Raw genomic sequence first — 19,272 nt, forward strand, 5'->3', positions numbered from 1 at the left:
AATGTAGTTGTTATCTGAAGAACCGATGGGTTTTACCCCGAATCAAAACAAACAAAGTTTATCTTTATTTTATTAATATGATTAAAAATTAAATAAGTTATTGCCATTTGTACGTCGCAGACAGTCCATAGCAGCACACAGCACAACAAACAATAGAATGAAGTACGCATTCGTCGTTGCATTTTTGTGTCTAATTTTCATTATTCTTTGTCAAGCACACTGGGGTGATCAACATGGTGATAGATGGCGACATGGCGGATGGCATCGTGGTAGGTGGAATCATGGCAGGAGGAATCATGGCGATAAAAATCAAGAAGTTAACCAAGAGGGCCAACAAGTAGACGGGGATCAAGAAAATCACGAAGGACATAATGGACATGGCAGACACGGACGCAATTGGCGTCGTAGACATGGACACGAGCATGGTGGTGGTCATAGGCATTCTCATGGGCATCATGAGGAGACCACGCCGAAGATTGATGTGCCCCATTCAAACGGAGAAAACGAAGGTGGGAACAATGGCCATTTACAAAACGAGGGGAACAAAAGCATGCTGCATCTAATTGACGTGAGGGTAGGTGATTATGATGAAGATTAGTCTAAAAGTTCTACCCAAATATGTGACAATGGATTACAAATGAGAAGATATTCAATGAAAACTGATTTTGAGTTCATATTATATTGCGTGTATGTAATCAATTTTATATGTATAGCTAACTGATGTAATTGCAAAAATATAAAAATCATTAAAAAAATTATGTTTTTTTTTTAAAATACACATTGGTCTAATTCTATAAATCACACTTGAAATAAATTTAATTTCTTATATAAATTTATCAGAAACATCTTTTTATGTACTGACATATTGTTTCAAAGCTTGTTTCTCTAATTTAGTCACATTTTTTACTAAAAGTCTATTTAAAATTAAATAAAAACGATAATTTAGAAATGGTATATATTAGTATTAATAGGTTATATGAAAATTTTCAATTTAAATAACTCAAAATTTTATGAATTTTTAACAACAGATGTCATTCATTCATTAAAATAATTATTCAATCGAAAACAAAATTTTCAGATATCTACATAGACTATTTATATACTTCTTTTACTTTAGAGAGTCTTTAATTTATATTATGTATAAGATGTATTATGAGCATTTATAAGAATTGTAATTGTGGTTTTTTAGCTCTTTTTCCTATTATGCTGTAGATTAACATTAGAATAATATAATACTATGATTACTAACCAAATTAAATTAAATTGTAAAATAGTAAATGATCAGTAGATCAGTAGCTATTAAAATAGATATAAGATGTATTGTGAACATAATTTCGTAATAATAAAAAGCATTTAAAAATCAAAAAAAATATATACTTCTATTTGTATTTATTAAATTATTATAATATGTAGAAATACATACGTATATACATATGCGTATTAATATCATTATAATATTTTGGCATACAATGACATGATAATATGTATGTTTTAACAAAAAACATTAGAAAAGTTTTCACAATAATACTACATTTTCGTTTGAGCAAATATTATTGAATTCATTTTTATCACTTCTTATCCACCATTACAAAAATAAACAAACATGTGAAATTTTGCACTGTCCAATATCTTTCCACACATTGAAATCATTCAGCTGTGCTGACGCTGCTGCTTCAATTGTCGCACCAAAAATGAAACACTTTACCATATTTGCAATTTTTTGCATTTTTTCCGCAATTGCAATGCGGAAAATTTATGCTGAGTATTCGGGAGAAGAAAGCGACTGTGGACATCACAGAAATCGTGGACACCATGGCCATCATGGACATCACGGACAAGGAGACCACGGACATGGAGACCACGGACATGGAGACCACGGACATGGAGACCACGGACATGGAGACCACGGACATGGAGACCACGGACATGGAGATCATGGAAATGGTGACCACGGACATGGACATCATCACGGTCCCGACCACCATCACAGACACCATCATCATCACCATGATCCTCATCATCACGGTGAATCTGACGTTGGTGGAAATTATCCGCAGACACCCGAGAGACCCTTTTACCCTGCGAATACACCACCCCTTTATGACCCGGCACTCAATCCAGGAAACGATGATGGAATTTTGCAAAATCCAACATTTGATATTAATATGATGGCGCAATATAAAAACTTTGATAAGAGGAAGAACCAAAACGGATTTTAGTTTATATAAAAGTTTAGTTGATAAACATATGTTTTTTCTTTTTAATATTTTTTAATACATATTCATATCATAGTTTTAGTGCTTATATTCCAATAAATAAAATTTCAAATATCGTATAATGTTATCAAAAAATTAGCGTTGTACTTATTTTTTATATTAAATTGATTATTTTTGTTTTGTTTTTATGTATATGTATGCTTATTTAATTTCGAAATTATTCCCACTATCCATTTTTATATTATAAACAAACAAATACGTTAAAAAAACATGTCAAATTATTTCAGCAGATTTTTGCCACATTTAAGTTGAATGAAATCTAATAATATAATATCGAAAGAGACTTTGTATGTATGTATGTACATATGTAAGTTTTGATTCGTAGAATCCATGACTTTAAATTTAATAAAGAAACAAATTAATATTCAAATAAATTTAAATACAACAAAACTCTTATTTAATAAAATTTTTACTATTAGATTAGTCATGTTTAAGCGGTTTGCCTATATATTAAAAATACCGAGCGAAGCCGGGTAAAACCACTAGTACTTTATAATCACAATTATTCTCATATTGCAAAACAACGATGACAATAAAAACTACGATCATGATTACCATGACGATGATGCAACTATGACCATTAGGATTTCGGACCACCCACAAGCGTAAACATCATTACAAAATCCGCAAACATTGTCGACACCACCGCCGTCATGATCATCATCATTACGTTTGTAAGCATGGTGAAGCTATAGATTATCCTAGTTTATCCAGCGGCCTTGTGTAACCAACAACGACACCTTACTATGATTCTGCATTTCATTTAGTAAATAGTTATGGTACCTGATCATATCCAAAACCATAACGTATATATCGACGATGAATTATAATAAATTTGATATACGTATAAATATTTTTTTCGTTCTCGTTTACCATTAAAAAACGTTTGAAAAAGTTATGAAAATCCAATTGTTCAATATTATGGAGTTTTAAACATGGAACGCTCATTAAAAACATGGAACGCTGTTATTTTTCACATTACTTTTCTTTGACATTTTTGGGAGAACATGCAAGATTCTAACTTGAGAATGATTTTAGTTTACTATATATAGATATATTTTATAATTTTTATATATTTTTATAATTTTAATATTTTTATATAAATATTATCTATTAGGTGTATTTTAAGAATTGTAAATAGGTTTTTGAGCTCTTTTTCCTATTATGCTACTCAAACTATGGTCCGCGGCCCAGTACTGGTCCGTGTACCGGGGGTAGCTGGTCCGTGCACAAAGAAGTAAATAAAAAATTAAAGCAATAGCTTATTATAACATATATATTAATTAATTTGGAAGATAAACTAATCTGACTAGAAATGAAGAATTAAAAAAGTGTTTTGAAACCACAACTGCACTTGCGTCCTTTTAGATCAAATTGAAAGCAAAATTCTTCCCAGATATTTAAGAATATGCAATGAAACTCTTTTACATTTACGAGACTGGTTTCTCAACCATTAGTTTAATGAAGACAAAATATCGTAATAGTGTAAATATTCATGATCCATTACGTGTGGAATTAATTGTCTTCGATAAAACCACGCCTGGATGAGTTATCTAATAACAAACAAGCTATTAGATAACTCTCATTAGATTGTTTTTTCATTTTCATTTTTCATCTTTGTCTAAGTACATATAAACGATATATAGATATTGTGCTTCTTTGAATTCAACAAAATAAATTTTACAACTTTTTCTCTCGTATTCATATATAACTTTTTTATTTAAAAATATGATGCGTGAGAATTACTGAAAAATATATGCTGGTCCGCCAACTGAAAAAGTTTGAGTAGCACTGCTGTATATTAACATTAGAATAATATAATACTGTGATTACTAACTAAATTAAATTAAAATTGTAAAATAGAAAATGATCAGTAGATCAGTAGCTATTAAAATATATGTGGCTATTTGAACATATCAGTATCGACGAATTATTAATATTAATAGTCAATATATATATATTTATTTATTTATTTAATAGTTTTGGCATTACATTTGGCATTTGGCATTGTGGCATTACAGGAAGAACCTAATGCGCCACAATGGCCTACATTTGAAAAAGATATAAAAACAAGTAAACTGTAACTAAAGGAAAAAAGCAAAAGCAGAAAACATGGTAAAATAAAATAATAAAAAAAAGTAATAAAAGGAAAATAATACATCATTTAGAGAGAAAAAAAAATAACAAAAGTGTAAAAATTAAAAATAAAATCCATTAATCTCATTCTTTGTTTACACTGAACAAAATTAAAATAGTATATAAAAATATACAAAGGGGAAAGAAAAAGTAAAATAAAATAAAACAAAATATGAATAAAAAATAAAATCACAACGAGGCCCAAATGGAAGAGAGTAGATTAAGATTCCACTCATTCATCACATTCAAATTAAGAAAGTAATGATGAGCGCAGGTTACCAGATAAATATGTTAAGATAATATCCGACAATCTACGCTCCCCAAGGTGGAAAGTATCACATTCAGGGACAGCAGCAACGATTTTATTGAGAAGTCGAATAGCTCTTGGAATAGGAGCCATTCGAAAAAGAACTGTGCGAGCAGCAGGTACAACCATCAAATGATGATGTCTACCACGCACATAATTATTAGGGACATAATGTCCCAACTGTTCCAGCAACAACGGGCATGACGTATTACCACGCAATAGCTGGAGAACGAAACGAATTAACGAGAAGTTTCTCCGAAGTTCAAGGGAATTATACCCAAGCATGCCCAAAAGGAAAGGAGTAGGATAGAGATATGGGTAGTACCCATACTCTTTCTTATAAAGAAAACGAAGAAATGCTTTTTGCACTTTTTCTATAATAAGAGAGTAGTTTGCTTCATGCGGATTCCACACAATTGCATTATACTCTAGCTTACTTCTAACAAGCGAGTTGAAAAGCAAGCGAGAAGACAAGGGGTTAGAGAATAATCTAGCATATCTCAAGACAAATCCAAGTCGACGAAAGGAAACGTCAGCGATTGTCTTGATGTGGTTGTGAAAGGTGAACTGAGGATCAAAAGTGATACCCAAGTCGACCATTGATTCCACGCGCTTCAACAATACGGATCCAATGGAATATCCGTGACAATAGAATGAATTCGCACGTCCATAACTCATAATGGCACATTTACTAGTATTCAGTTCAAGCCCTAAACTGGAACTGAACTCTAAAACAGCGTTAATATCAGCTTGAAGGAGAGAGGCTTGCCTCTCATCCTTAACAGCAAAGAATAGTTTAACGTCGTCTGCAAACAAGAGACATGAAGCATTGCGTAGTACTTTAGGGAGGTTATTAATGACTATTGTAAATAGTAAAGGGCCTAAGGTGGACCCCTGAGTTACACCATATCGCGTAAAAAATGAAGGAGATTCATAAATACCATATCTAACAAATTGCTTCTTATCACTAAGATAAGAAGCAAAGAGTTTAAGAAGACGTGGAGAAAAGCCCACTTCAGCTAATCTGATCATAAGAGCGTCATTGTTGACAAGATCAAATGCTTTTCGAAAGTCAAAGTAGGCTACATCAACTTGTTGTCCACGGTCAACTTTAGACATGGTATAATATGAAAAGCAGGCAAGATTAGTGGAAGTGGAACGACATGGTGAAAAACCATGCTACTCATCACACAAAAATCTTTTGAACTGCAAAAGAATCAAACGGTGAAGGATATTATCGAAAATTTTGGGAATAGCCGAGATGATAGCAATAGGTCTGTAATTTTCAACCTCATTTTAGAGCCACTTTTATGAATGGGAATGACTCTAGATAATTTCCATTTTTCAGGATAATTACCAGAACCCAGAATAAGGTTAAAAATAAACTGAAGAGGCTCTAAGAGCGAATTACAGCATGCCTTTAATACGTCAGGGGGCACACCGTCAGGCCCAACAGACCCCTTCAGCTTCAAAAAAAAAAAAAAAAAAAATATATATATATATATATATATATATATATATATATATATATGTGTGTATATATATATATATATATATATATATATATATATATATATATATATATATATAAACATTTTTGATACTTCCACGTGTCCAAGAGTGTTTATCAACCCTACGCTACAAACGATTGCAAACGTTTATAGCGTAGGGTTGATACTCATTTCGCTGCATGCTCATTTCATAATTTTGTCTCGGCTTTTGCCATTTTAAACTTGCCAGAAAGATCCAACTCAATTTTAAGAATTGCCAATCATCAATGTATGTACAATGAAATGAGCATGCAGCCGGGTGGTTTGCAATCATTTGCAGCAAACCCGTTTATCAACTAAATAAAAACTAAATAAAAAGAAGATTTTTAAAAACAAAACTCTTTTTAGTTTAATATATAATTTTAAGACATATATAAAAAAAAATAATACTTTTATATCCGCTTTTATATCATCACATACATACTTAAGCGGCCCAAACCTCTTAGTAATATATTTAATTACATTATTTTATGCCGGGATCATAATTTTGATTGAAACCCCAATCATTGAAAAATTCCACATATTTGTACATTTGTTGTTGAAATATTGTTTAAATTGCCTTTTTATTTTATTTATATTTTGGTACATTATTTATTATAGTACTTCAGTTTTATTACAAACATTTATTTTTTTACTACATTTTTTTTACTAGAGCTTTTTTACTTTATTTTTTATATATATCTTATTTTGCCTTATTTTTTAATTTTATATGTAGCCCATTGTGCCCCAGTGGTGATCCAGTTGTGCCCCGGCTCTGGGGCCCACAGGGAAAACTACTACTACTTTTTGCCATTCTTGTTTTTTTTTTATTTAAATTATTTAAAATATTATGATGTTTGTACTTAATATTATAGATGAATAAATAAAGATGAGATATGATTTTTAAATTTTTTATTCCTACACCCATTTTTTCCATTTTATCTTAGAGTGTACGTCATTCCCGGGTTACCTATTTGCCTTTATCATCAAATTGAAAAGTTTATATATGTATATTTATATGGTTTTAAATAATTGGGCGGATGTTTAAAGACGATTTGATACAAATTAAGCCTTTTCATAGCAAATTTGAAATAATAATATATTTTAACATAAATGGCGGAAGTCGGATAGTTAACGTTGTTAATTTACAAGATAACAATAGTCCGATTGTTCTCATTCACTAGTTCGGCAGTTTTGACAGCGTTATCGCGTTTATTTTGGAAGTTTGGTAAATAAAGCTGTCGCCGCAATTGATTACACAATATATTTTGACCTTTTCGGGTTTGGGCCACACAAGAAAAATAAACGAAATAGTGGACGAGTTTCCCGATAAGCAGATGCCGCAATTCCTTCGATTGCGATCAACCGTTCGCACTGCATTCTCGACGAACGCGTCTTAAATTTACACAAGTCTACGAAATAGCCTAAAGATGAACGAGTTTTTTGTGTTATTTACTGTGACTGTTATTTTCCTCTCGTACGGAAGTGTTGAAACTCAATCGCCATACTATGGTATGAATCCTTATGGGATGCAGCCGCCATATTATCCTAATTTTATGGGATATCCACAACGACCACCGTTACCATCTCAATATCCCTACCCACCTTTTCCTTACAATTCATATCCACCGTACCCTTACATGCCACTGGATAATCGTGTCACCTCGACGACAGAAAAAACAGCCGTGAAAGCGATAAAGTATAGCAAGCCTAAAGCCCAGAAGAAGGTTCCAGTCTTTGGATTCCACAAAGGAGACGTGTTCGATTATGAATACGAGTACGATACCCCACCGGAAGATGATCCCGATATGATGAGAACGAGAGTGTTCAATTTTAAGTTGAAATCAAAGAAGCCGCAGGTAGCGATCAAGACCGATTCTAAGAAGATAGAAGAAACCATAGTCCAAGGTGATTCTGATAATAAAAATATCATCACAAGCTCGACGCCCACTTTCAAACCGCCTCATTGGGAAGTTGAAACACCCGAAGAAACCACCCAAACGCCCGATGCAGTCGATAATGACTACCCGATAGAAGAAGAAAACGGCGAGGAAAATACGGAAGAAGATTCTGAAAAGGATTATACTACTACAGAATCTGAAATAGAGGTTGATACTGAAACAGATTTTGAAAAAGAAGATGACACTCCTACAGATGTTGAGAAAGAAGATGATACTCAAACAGATTCTAGTGATGAAAATGGAGACGAAAGTGAAGGTGAAAATGATGAAGTCCAGCAAACGACGACTAAAAAAAGTACTATTTGGTGGGGGTAAGTAAATATGTGCCAGTTCAGGGTTCGTTTAAAGTTCACCGTCCTTTTGTTTAACACTAACTTTCAATGTAAATTTATAAAGGTATTATAAAATTGTGTATCAATTGTAATGTGGATATAGTACAAAAACCTTCGATCATCTCATAAAGTAGTAAAACTTATTTTGAGTTCACAATACACATATTTATAATATATAAGTGTATAGGAATATATTTGTTGTTTTAAATTCGATTTGCTTCTAAGGATTTACCCGTAGTATTAATTTTCATTCGAAATTTTTTCTATTAAAGTTTTGAATTTGTGTTTATTCTATACCCAATATGTGCTAATCTATGAATTAAAATTTTTATTAACAATCTAAGTGTCTTTCATTTTATTTTACTAATTAATAATAATCATTTTTTAACAAATACACATTGCTTACACCAACACAAAAAAAACTACAGAAATTGCCAAAATGGCCATTATTTATTTTTAGTAATCAAAAATGCGTATTTACCAACGCTTATCTATTGTTATTGTAATGAATATTATTTTTTATATTAATCAGACATTGGTCAACAAAGGTCAAATTAATAATACATATGTAAAAATATCTACGATCAATCACATGTGCCATATCTTCCGTTCGCGAATAACGAAATTTGTATTACATATAATTGTTTTAGTTTCGGGGATAGATCATGAGATCTATACTAATATTTTTGATACTTTCGTCGGTAAATCATATCATTGAAATTCGCGGACAATATTATAGAATGCTTTCGCAATATGTGCCGAATAATTATTATCAAACAAACAGTGCTTATTCAAAATCAACAAGACAGAATGGATACTATTTTACACAAGCTGTTAAAACGGGTCGCGATATACTTCTTCAACAGTTTCCTGTTCAAGCTCTTCCACAGTCTCCTGCTCAAATTCAAACTCCTAGTCCTTTACTTAAAACAACCGATTTATTAATTCCAAATATGGGATTTAGCGCGGGTGACATATTGGATTACGTTAATATGCCGGAAGATGATGGACTTTTTAAAACAAAAAAAGTTTCTTCCGTCAACCGAGGACCACAAAATGAATATAGAATTCAGACGGAAGAGCGATTGCGAAAACATGAGAAAAAAGTTTCTACAACCACCTTACCATCTCCAACAACTACTACAAAATTAGAACTAACCACAAAATCAATAAGACCACCGCTTAAATCGAACGCAGGATTAAAGTTAAAGCCATTAGAAAAATTTGAGAAAATCATTTGGCCTACCACCACACCTTCACCCACAACTACCCCGAAATTAGAAATTACTACAAAATTAACTAAATCACAATGTGAAGAATTGAAGGTAAAGTTATTGCAAAAATGTAAAAACAAAGTTTCCACTACCACCTTACCACCTCCTACAACTGCTCCAAAATTAGAAATTACGACAAAATCAATTAAACCAAAATTTGATACGAACGCAGAATCCACGTTAAAGCGATTGCAAAAACATAATAAAAGAGTTTCCCCTACCACCGTACCTTCACCTACAACTACCCCGAAATTAGAAATCACTACACATTTAATTAAACCAAAATTTGAAATGAACAAAGAATTGAAGGTAAAGCCTTTGCAAAAATGTAAAAACAAAGTTTCCACTACCACCTTACCACCTCCTACAACTGCTCCAAAATTAGAAATTACGACAAAATTAATTAAACCAAAATTTGATACGAACACAGAATCCACGTTAAAGCGATTGCAAAAACACAATAAAAGAGTTTCCCCTACCACCGAACCTTCACCTACAACTACCCCGAAATTAGAAATCACTACACATTTAATTAAACCAAAATTTGAAATGAACAAAGAATTGAAGGTAAAGCCATTGCAAAAATTTAAAAACAAAGTTTCCACTACCACCTTACCACCTCCTACAACTGCTCCAAAATTAGAAATTACGACAAAATTAATTAAACCAAAATTTGATACGAACACAGAATCCACGTTAAAGCGATTGCAAAAACATAATAAAAGAGTTTCCCCTACCACCGAACCTTCACCTACAACTACCCCGAAATTAGAAATCACTACACATTTAATTAAACCAAAATTTGAAATGAACAAAGAATTGAAGGTAAAGCCATTGCAAAAATTTAAAAACAAAGTTTCCACTACCACCTTACCACCTCCTACAACTACTCCAAAATTAGAAATTACGACAAAATTAATTAAACCACAATTTGATACGAACGCAGAATCGACGTTAAAGCGATTGCAAAAATATAATAAAAGAGTTTCCACTACCACATTATCAACTCCTACAACTACCCCAAAATTGAAAATCAGTAAAAAAATATTTAGAAAACCATTGCAAAAATACAATAAAACATTTTCCACTACAACTACCCCAACATTAGAAATCACTACAAAATTAATTAGACCACCAGATGAAATGAACACAGAATTGACAACTCGAAAAACAGTACTTCATGGAACGGAACCAAGAATAGAAGAAATTATTCCTGAAACGAAACCAAGGATAGACGTATTTATTCCTCGACTGGAACCAAATTTGAACGCAATTGAACCAAAGACAGAAGTAAATAACCCTGAAATGGAATTTGGTGGAGAAATAATAACTTCTGGAACGGACCCAAGGACAGAACCCATTATTCCTGGAACAAAACCGAGGACAGAAGTAAATGGTCTTGAAACGGAATTTAGTGTAAATGTTATTACTTATGGAAAAGACCCAAGTACAGAACCCGTTGTACCTGGAACTGAACCAAGGATAGAAGTAAATAATCCTGAAACGGAATTTGGTGTAGAAATAATTACTTCTGGAACGGACCCAAGGACAGAACCCATTATTCCTGGAACAGAACCGAGGACAGAAGTAAATAGTCCTGAAACGGAATTTAGTGTAGATGTAATTACTTATGGAAAAGACCCAAGTACAGAACCCGTTGTACCTGGAACTGAACCAAGGACAGAAGTAAATAATCCTGAAACGGAATTTGGTGTAGAAATAATTACTTCTAGAACGGTCCCAAGGACAGAACCCATTATTCCTGGAACAAAACTGAGGACAGAAGTAAATAGTCCTGAAACGGAATTTAGTGTAGATGTAATTACTTATGGAAAAGACCCAAGTACAGAACCCGTTGTACCTGGAACTGAACCAAGGACAGAAGTAAATAATCCTGAAACGGAATTTGGTGTAGAAATAATTACTTCTAGAACGGTCCCAAGGACAGAACCCATTATTTCTGGAACAAAACCGAGGACAGAAGTAAATAGTCCTGAAACGGAATTTAGTGTAGATGTAATTACTTATGGAAAAGACCCAAGTACAGAACCCGTTGTACCTGGAACTGAACCAAGGACAGAAGTAAATAATCCTAAAACGGAATTTGGTGTAGAAATAATTACTTCTAGAACGGTCCCAAGGACAGAACCCATTATTCCTGGAACAAAACCGAGGACAGAAGTAAATAGTCCTGAAACGGAATTTAGTGTAGATGTAATTACTTATGGAAAAGACCCAAGTACAGAACCCGTTGTACCTGGAACTGAACCAAGGACAGAAGTAAATAATCCTGAAACGGAATTTGGTGTAGAAATAATTACTTCTAGAACGGTCCCAAGGACAGAACCCATTATTCCTGGAACAAAACCGAGGACAGAAGTAAATAGTCCTGAAACGGAATTTAGTGTAGATGTAACTACTTATGGAAAAGACCCAAGTACAGAACCCGTTGTACCTGGAACTGAACCAAGGACAGAAGTAAATAATCCTGAAACGGAATTTGGTGTAGAAATAATTACTTCTAGAACGGTCCCAAGGACAGAACCCATTATTCCTGGAACAGAACCGAGGACAGAAGTAAATGGTCTTGAAACGGAATTTAGTGTAAATGTTATTACTTATGGAAAAGACCCAAGTACAGAACCCGTTGTACCTGGAACTGAACCAAGGACAGAAGTAAATAATCCTGAAACGGAATTTGGTGTAGAAATAATTACTTCTGGAACGGACGCAAGGACAGAACCCATTATTCCTGGAACAGAACCGAGGACAGAAGTAAATAGTCCTGAAACGGAATTTAGTGTAGATGTAATTACTTATGGAAAAGACCCAAGTACAGAACCCGTTGTACCTGGAACTGAACCAAGGACAGAAATAAATAATCCTGAAACGGAATTTGGTGTAGAAATAATTACTTCTAGAACGGTCCCAAGGACAGAACCCATTATTCCTGGAACAAAACCGAGGACAGAAGTAAATAGTCCTGAAACGGAATTTAGTGTAGATGTAATTACTTATGGAAAAGACCCAAGTACAGAACCCGTTGTACCTGGAACTGAACCAAGGACAGAAGTAAATAATCCTGAAACGGAATTTGGTGAAGAAATAATTACTTCTAGAACGGTCCCAATGACAGAACCCATTATTCCTGGAACAAAACCGAGGACAGAAGTAAATAGTCCTGAAACGGAATTTAGTGTAGATGTAATTACTTATGGAAAAGACCCAAGTACAGAACCCGTTGTACCTGGAACTGAACCAAGGACAGAAATAAATAATCCTGAAACGGAATCAAGTGTAGAAGAAATTATTTCTGGAACGGAGCCAAGAACAGAACCAATTATTCCTGAGACGGAATTAAATATTCATGAAACGGAACAAAGAACAAAAGTAAATGTTTTTGAAATTACGGAATCAAATATTCCATACATTGAAACAACAACTGTGTTTACTCCCCCAGTATTTAAGCGTCCGATATGGGACACTTGGGATTTTTCGGAATATGTCGATACGGTTGATTGTTATCAATGTGAACCGTGGGAAGTCGACAAAACCACTGAAGACGATAATGGAAAAGTGACAGTGAAACCGCTAATCAACGAAGAAGATGGTCACGATGCTAAAAAAAATAGCAGCGAAGGCAAACCATATGATGATAACAAAGATAGCCCAACAACTTATAAACCATTCAAAGGTATCGAAAAAAGTACCACTTCTATCGATGAATTTGCGGTTGATTTAATAGATCCAATATCTGTATTGGCAAATAGAGAAAGCACACTTAGTAATGAGTCTGAAGACGATAACAAAGATACCAAACTAGATTATGAACCAGTAAAAACGAAAATAAAGACGAAAGTATAGGAACCTGGTCAGATTAGGAACCATGTATAGATTATAAAGAATGTAAATCTAATAATGAGGCTGAAGATGACAGCGAAGAAATTCGATCAGATTATGAACCAAATATATAGATGATAAATAAAATAAATTCAAATCAGATTGGGGACCTCTCAAAATAATCAAGAATATGTATCCCAAATACTTGACAAAAACATGAAAATTTATGATACAAGAATATTGTAATGACATAAGAATTTATAAAATCTTTATGGATATTAAATAAATTTGACTGAATCAACAAATTTTTCATTTTTAATTCAATGAAACCCAAATTGACCACTAATTCTTAATCTTTACCTGACTTCTTATACATTTTAATCATATATACATTTAGATAATACACAATTTACGATATATATTTATATAATACATATTTATCTCCGATAAATTTGATTAATTTTTAAGTGTATCGACGTATGTAAGTATGAAGTCGGAAATTAATATTTCCATATAATTGTAAATGGGTTTTTAAGCTCTTTTTAGTATTATGCTGTACATTAACATTAGAATAATATAATACTATGATTACTAACAAAGTTAAATTAAAATTGTAAAATAGAAAATGATCAGGAGATCAGTAGCTATTAAAATATATATAAGATGTATTGTGAACATAATTTAGTAATAATAAAAAGCATTTAAAAATCAAATATTTCCATATAACATAAAGATATGGGAAAGGTAAGTGGTAAAATTTTGTTCAGTGGAAAACATTGTTTTTCGGGACAGGCAATGATTAAGATCACATTAAATGTTCTTACAGTGAAAATATTTTAAGTTCTCAATCAATTCGTGGAAGTGTGCGTTCAACATTATTAAAAGGTCGTCACTTGACTTCCATAGACGACGAGCGTGACGTTTACCAATTAAGCCAATGGACATATGATGCCACTTGATACTCTCTTCAATTCCAATATATGTATTCCAACTATGAAAAACTCATTCGTACCAATTGAGATTAAAATCATAAGAGAAAATTATGACAACAGTCTGTTGTTTTCGGCCGTAAAGTCATTGTTGAGTCGGACGCTATGCACTGAGCACTCCATCGGATCACTTCACTTTTGACAACACGTCAAGATGAGATCGTCACTTGTCGTTTTGGTGATTGGAGCTACGTTGGCTGCAGGATATGTGGTTCAATTTCCGCTCGATGAAAATTATAATAGTTTGTACAGCGAACCCATTTCGAATCGAAGATTAGTCGTAGATAGGAGGCAGAAGCTCGTGCCGATGATCGAAGAGAACGTCTACGAAGAAGATCTGGTCCCGAGGGTAGTTGCAGAGGAAGATAGTGTCGAGGAAGACTTTGGAGGTTGGAAAACTGTTGTCGTGAATGGAAAACGAACGGACGTATCCTGGAACGAAGATGAGAATGTTGAAGGTGTAGCTGAGCACTTGCAAAAGAATGCAATGAGGAAATGGATACTCAGATACTGCTACATTCATCCCAAGTGCGATGTTACAAGTTTGATCGAAGAGTTGTCTTTCTAACTAGAGGTAATTTTTATTTATTATTTGATTGACTTGTAACGTATAATTTGGAAACGAGAAAATTATTAAGATATATTAACCTTGTCAGTTCATAGTACAACACAATAAATATTTTAATTCCGAAACAAAATAAAGAAAATAGTATGATGAAATATTTTGAAATAGAGCTTATTTTATTGAACCTCTTTTTTTGCACGGTTTTATTTCAACGATAATTCTTTCATATTTAGTATTTACTGTTAAAATCAGGGCTGATTATCGAAAGTGTGCGAGACAATTAAAATGTGACTTTATTTGCAGTTTTTACAAACGTTATGTTACTGTTTTCCTATTATAGAAAGAAAAAAATGACAAATATGTAAATAATTACATCAGTTTGATAGTAGTATTGATATCTTAGACAGTTTCTAACAAAAATAGCTGAGTAAATAATCGGTTACGTTTGCGCAGAGCGAGATTAAAGTTCAAAAATATATAAACATAACAATATTTAACAAGTTATCATTATTTTTAACAGTATTTAATATCAATATTCAAGTTATCATTATTTTTATCAGAATTTAGAACTTACCAATTTCGTTCTTCGAAAAAGTATCAATTAAGTTCTCCTTTTGGTAAGAAACATATTTGAGTTCACATTTACCGTTCTGTAAAACGATCTCGTGTTCGGAGAACATTGAATTTTAAGCGTGCATTAATTTGCAATATCATATAAGCAATTGTAATGATACATTTCAGAGAGAACTATGTATATTATTAACCCAATGTTATAAATAATTATTTAAATTAGACGCGGTGCCATTTAAAGCAAAGTCCTCATCATGTATACATAAATGCATTGAAGTATAAAAATAAAACGCCGAACCATATTATAAAAAAAAGCTTTTCAGCATTCAATCTGAGTGATTAAAAAATATTCTAAACTATTTGGAACGCTTAAATAAGAATTAAGGAGTTAGAGCCAGATCTATTTCATTTTATTTATTTACTCTTAAATTTATTAATATATGTACATACATGTATTTACTAAATATTGTAAACATACATATATGCGAATATTGAATAACTAATGAATAAATGATTACTTACTAATTAATTAATTATATAAATACTAGCTTATATTTGCGACGAGATGAGCTTGTCAATACCTAACGTTTGCAGATTTGACTGCTTTGATCTTGTTAGTATCTTTTATATTTCTCATTTTTAGGTCAAATTAAGAACAGGCAGATATTTGACGAATCTGTGAACTTTATCAAATTTAACTATTTGTTAATAATAAAATATTAAAAGAAAAAGTTCACTTAAAAATCAATAATTTACATCAACTTACTAGTAGTATTTGCATCAACTCACTACCTTGCATTATATTAGTACCAGAAATATTCGAAAATTAGACCAGGCTTGCGAAACTTTGACTGTATTTATGTATGTATATGTATGTTGCTAAGGAGAAATATATGTATGTATGTATGAGCCGTTATATGTGCAATTGGCTTAAGGGGGTATTCTATTCTAGAATACCCCCTTAAAAAGTCCACTTTTATTCATTTCGATTAATTTGTTACTAAACATTAAATATAATTTTTTGCATTTAACAATATTTAAAAATATGTAATACGTATATTCAGCTTTTCCGAGATTCTGCATGTATCGAATTATAACAATTTGTGAATTAAGTCAAACACAAATAATGTTATTGGGACTGAAAATTGGACTTTCGCTACTTTCACATATAACGGCTAATATGTATGTATGTATGTTTGTATGTTGAAAAGCTTGAAGAAGAAAAAAAACCGTTTTTGTCGATTTTTGATTTATGAAATCTATCTCAGGTATAAAAAAAAGTTTCATTTGTATTCCAAATTTACAATGATACCCCTCATAATGTTATCTATTAACGAAATCGCGTTTTTTTTTTTGCTGCATATTGCTGAAGAGGAGTTGTAGAAAGTAACACGACAATTGTTATTTTAAATTTCTTCCCTAGCTATTTAAAATATATCGTTATTTGCGTGTGATGCTGCCTATATGCTTCACCTTGCGCTGGGTGTATGTATTATATGTATGTATGTATGTAGATGGAATAAAAATTAATTCTCATTTTAATTTTTTTTTAAATGGAGTTGCTTAGTTTTTTAACGACTTCCAAGCCCTGTTTTAAAGTAGTAATAATTTTCCGATTTCGAAAAATTAAAATCTGTGTTTTAAACGATAAATAACGCAGGGCTTAATCTGGATTAAACGCATTTTATGTACAAACTGATATTGATAAATATGTGTGTAAACGTTAAGTGGCGACGCGTACGACATCTGCTTTATTGTTCTCAAATTTATTTCTAACATAGATAATTAAGCAAAACATTAATTGCGTCACCCCAACATCTTACTTATACTTATCAACAATGCGCAAAATTATTTCGCCTTAAAATAATATGTAAAACGATCGGCCAAAGTCGTCGAGGATGCCGCGCTCGGAGTACTACAGCTACATTTTCGCACTGACACTTTTGCTCCTGAGCGTCGCCAGTTGCCAAAGGGACGAGCCAGAGACGAGGAGGGTCATCTCGGCCGTCAGCAGCATCGTCCACCTTTACGACAGGTGGAAAACCCTTAAGACCTCTTCAAGACTGACCACGACAACAGCCACAAGCGAACAGAACCACGGACCGACCGATAGACCGGTAATCATAGACGCCCCAGTCAACAGGTACAACAAGAACTGCCCCGGTGGCAGCAAATTGGACGTCAGCGGAACTTGCAGAAGCATATGGTGACACCAATCGACCGAATTCTCCTTATCACTTATCAATTGTTTGCTTTTATCGAGTGAAGTGGGTACAAATAGCGTACGCACGTTCAGTGCACGTGCGCTTCGGTTACAATGCTTGTGCGCTTGCTTTGGATTTGTTTACTCGTCGCCGCCCAGGCAATGCTGTCAATGGCCAAAGGCGTGTCCATCGACGCCCTGATGCCGGTGAAGGGAAAGGTCATGACCTTTTCCGATTTGTACACTCCGACTACGGAAAAGTCGCCGGTTACTACCAAGGAGGCGAACATCATCCAGGTGCCATTGCGAGCGACGAGGTGCAAATTGGGAGAGAAAAAGGACAAGAGTGGCAAGTGTCGCTCGATTTACAGAAGGTCTGTGTTGTCGTTTTCAAACTAAAATAATAACAGGTTGAAGGTCGGTGGTTTTCGTGCTCCGTGTCAAAGGTCGAGGTACTGTTTGATTGGTGGGCAATTTCGTTCGACGCTATCTCTGTTGACGTCTGCGGTTTCGACTCGTAATTAGTATTTTGTATGTACGTATAGTATGTTCGAAATTTCGATATCAGTTTTTAAATTGTCGGGGCATAGAGGTCATTGTTGCCAAGTGGTGGATATGGGAAAAGTCATTAGGATCATGTACGCACATCGACTTATCTAAATGTATATTTTTAATTGCCAATCTTTATTTGGAGTGTTTGAATCAACAATGTATTAGGCTGATTGAATTTACTACTACAAATTATGTTGAAACAATTACTGATTATAAGGTATCACTTTATAATAATAAACATATGTAAATGATTAAAACAATTCTGTTTGTATTTATTTCTTCGCACAATAAAAGCCACGTATAATAACGTGTACAATTTGATTCAACCTTGATTTATCATAACCAGTTTTTGATATTCTTCCTATTAAAATCAACACATAAAAAGTACACTTGAATAAATAATTGAATTACATACTGTTTGTATAATAATATATAATATTTATTGAAATGTTTGTTTTTTTATCAGTTCTAATTATTTTGTAATATTCTATTTCAGATGAAATGGCCGAATAGAATCGACATATTGAATTCTGAATAACTACTTAGTCACGTCTCCATTTACTTACATTTTTACACGTTTGTTATCTACAATTAATTGATAGGTTATTATAGTGCTTTGAGTATTTTTAGTGTGTATGTATTATGTATTGATGTAGGATTTGTATATGTATGTATTGATGAGAGTATAAATTTTAAAAAGTTGAACCTTCAAATCCAAAACAACGGAATAAATTTTTT

The 19,272-nt window shown here is 32.9% G+C and overlaps 1 protein-coding gene across 1 annotated transcript; it reads left to right on the plus strand.

Moving 5' to 3' along the window:
* Window positions 1-14,728: 14,728 nt before the first annotated feature.
* On the plus strand, window positions 14,729-19,150 carry LOC143911885 (uncharacterized). Its single transcript, XM_077430974.1, has 2 exons — window positions 14,729-15,218; window positions 19,031-19,150. The coding sequence occupies exon 1, from the start codon at window positions 14,799-14,801 to the stop codon at window positions 15,210-15,212; it is 414 nt and encodes a 137-aa protein (XP_077287100.1). The 5' UTR covers window positions 14,729-14,798; the 3' UTR covers window positions 15,213-15,218; window positions 19,031-19,150.
* The last annotated feature ends 122 nt before the right edge of the window (window positions 19,151-19,272 follow it).

This window comes from Arctopsyche grandis, chromosome 5 (assembly GCF_051622035.1).
Source record: "Arctopsyche grandis isolate Sample6627 chromosome 5, ASM5162203v2, whole genome shotgun sequence".
NCBI lineage: Eukaryota > Metazoa > Arthropoda > Insecta > Trichoptera > Hydropsychidae > Arctopsyche > Arctopsyche grandis.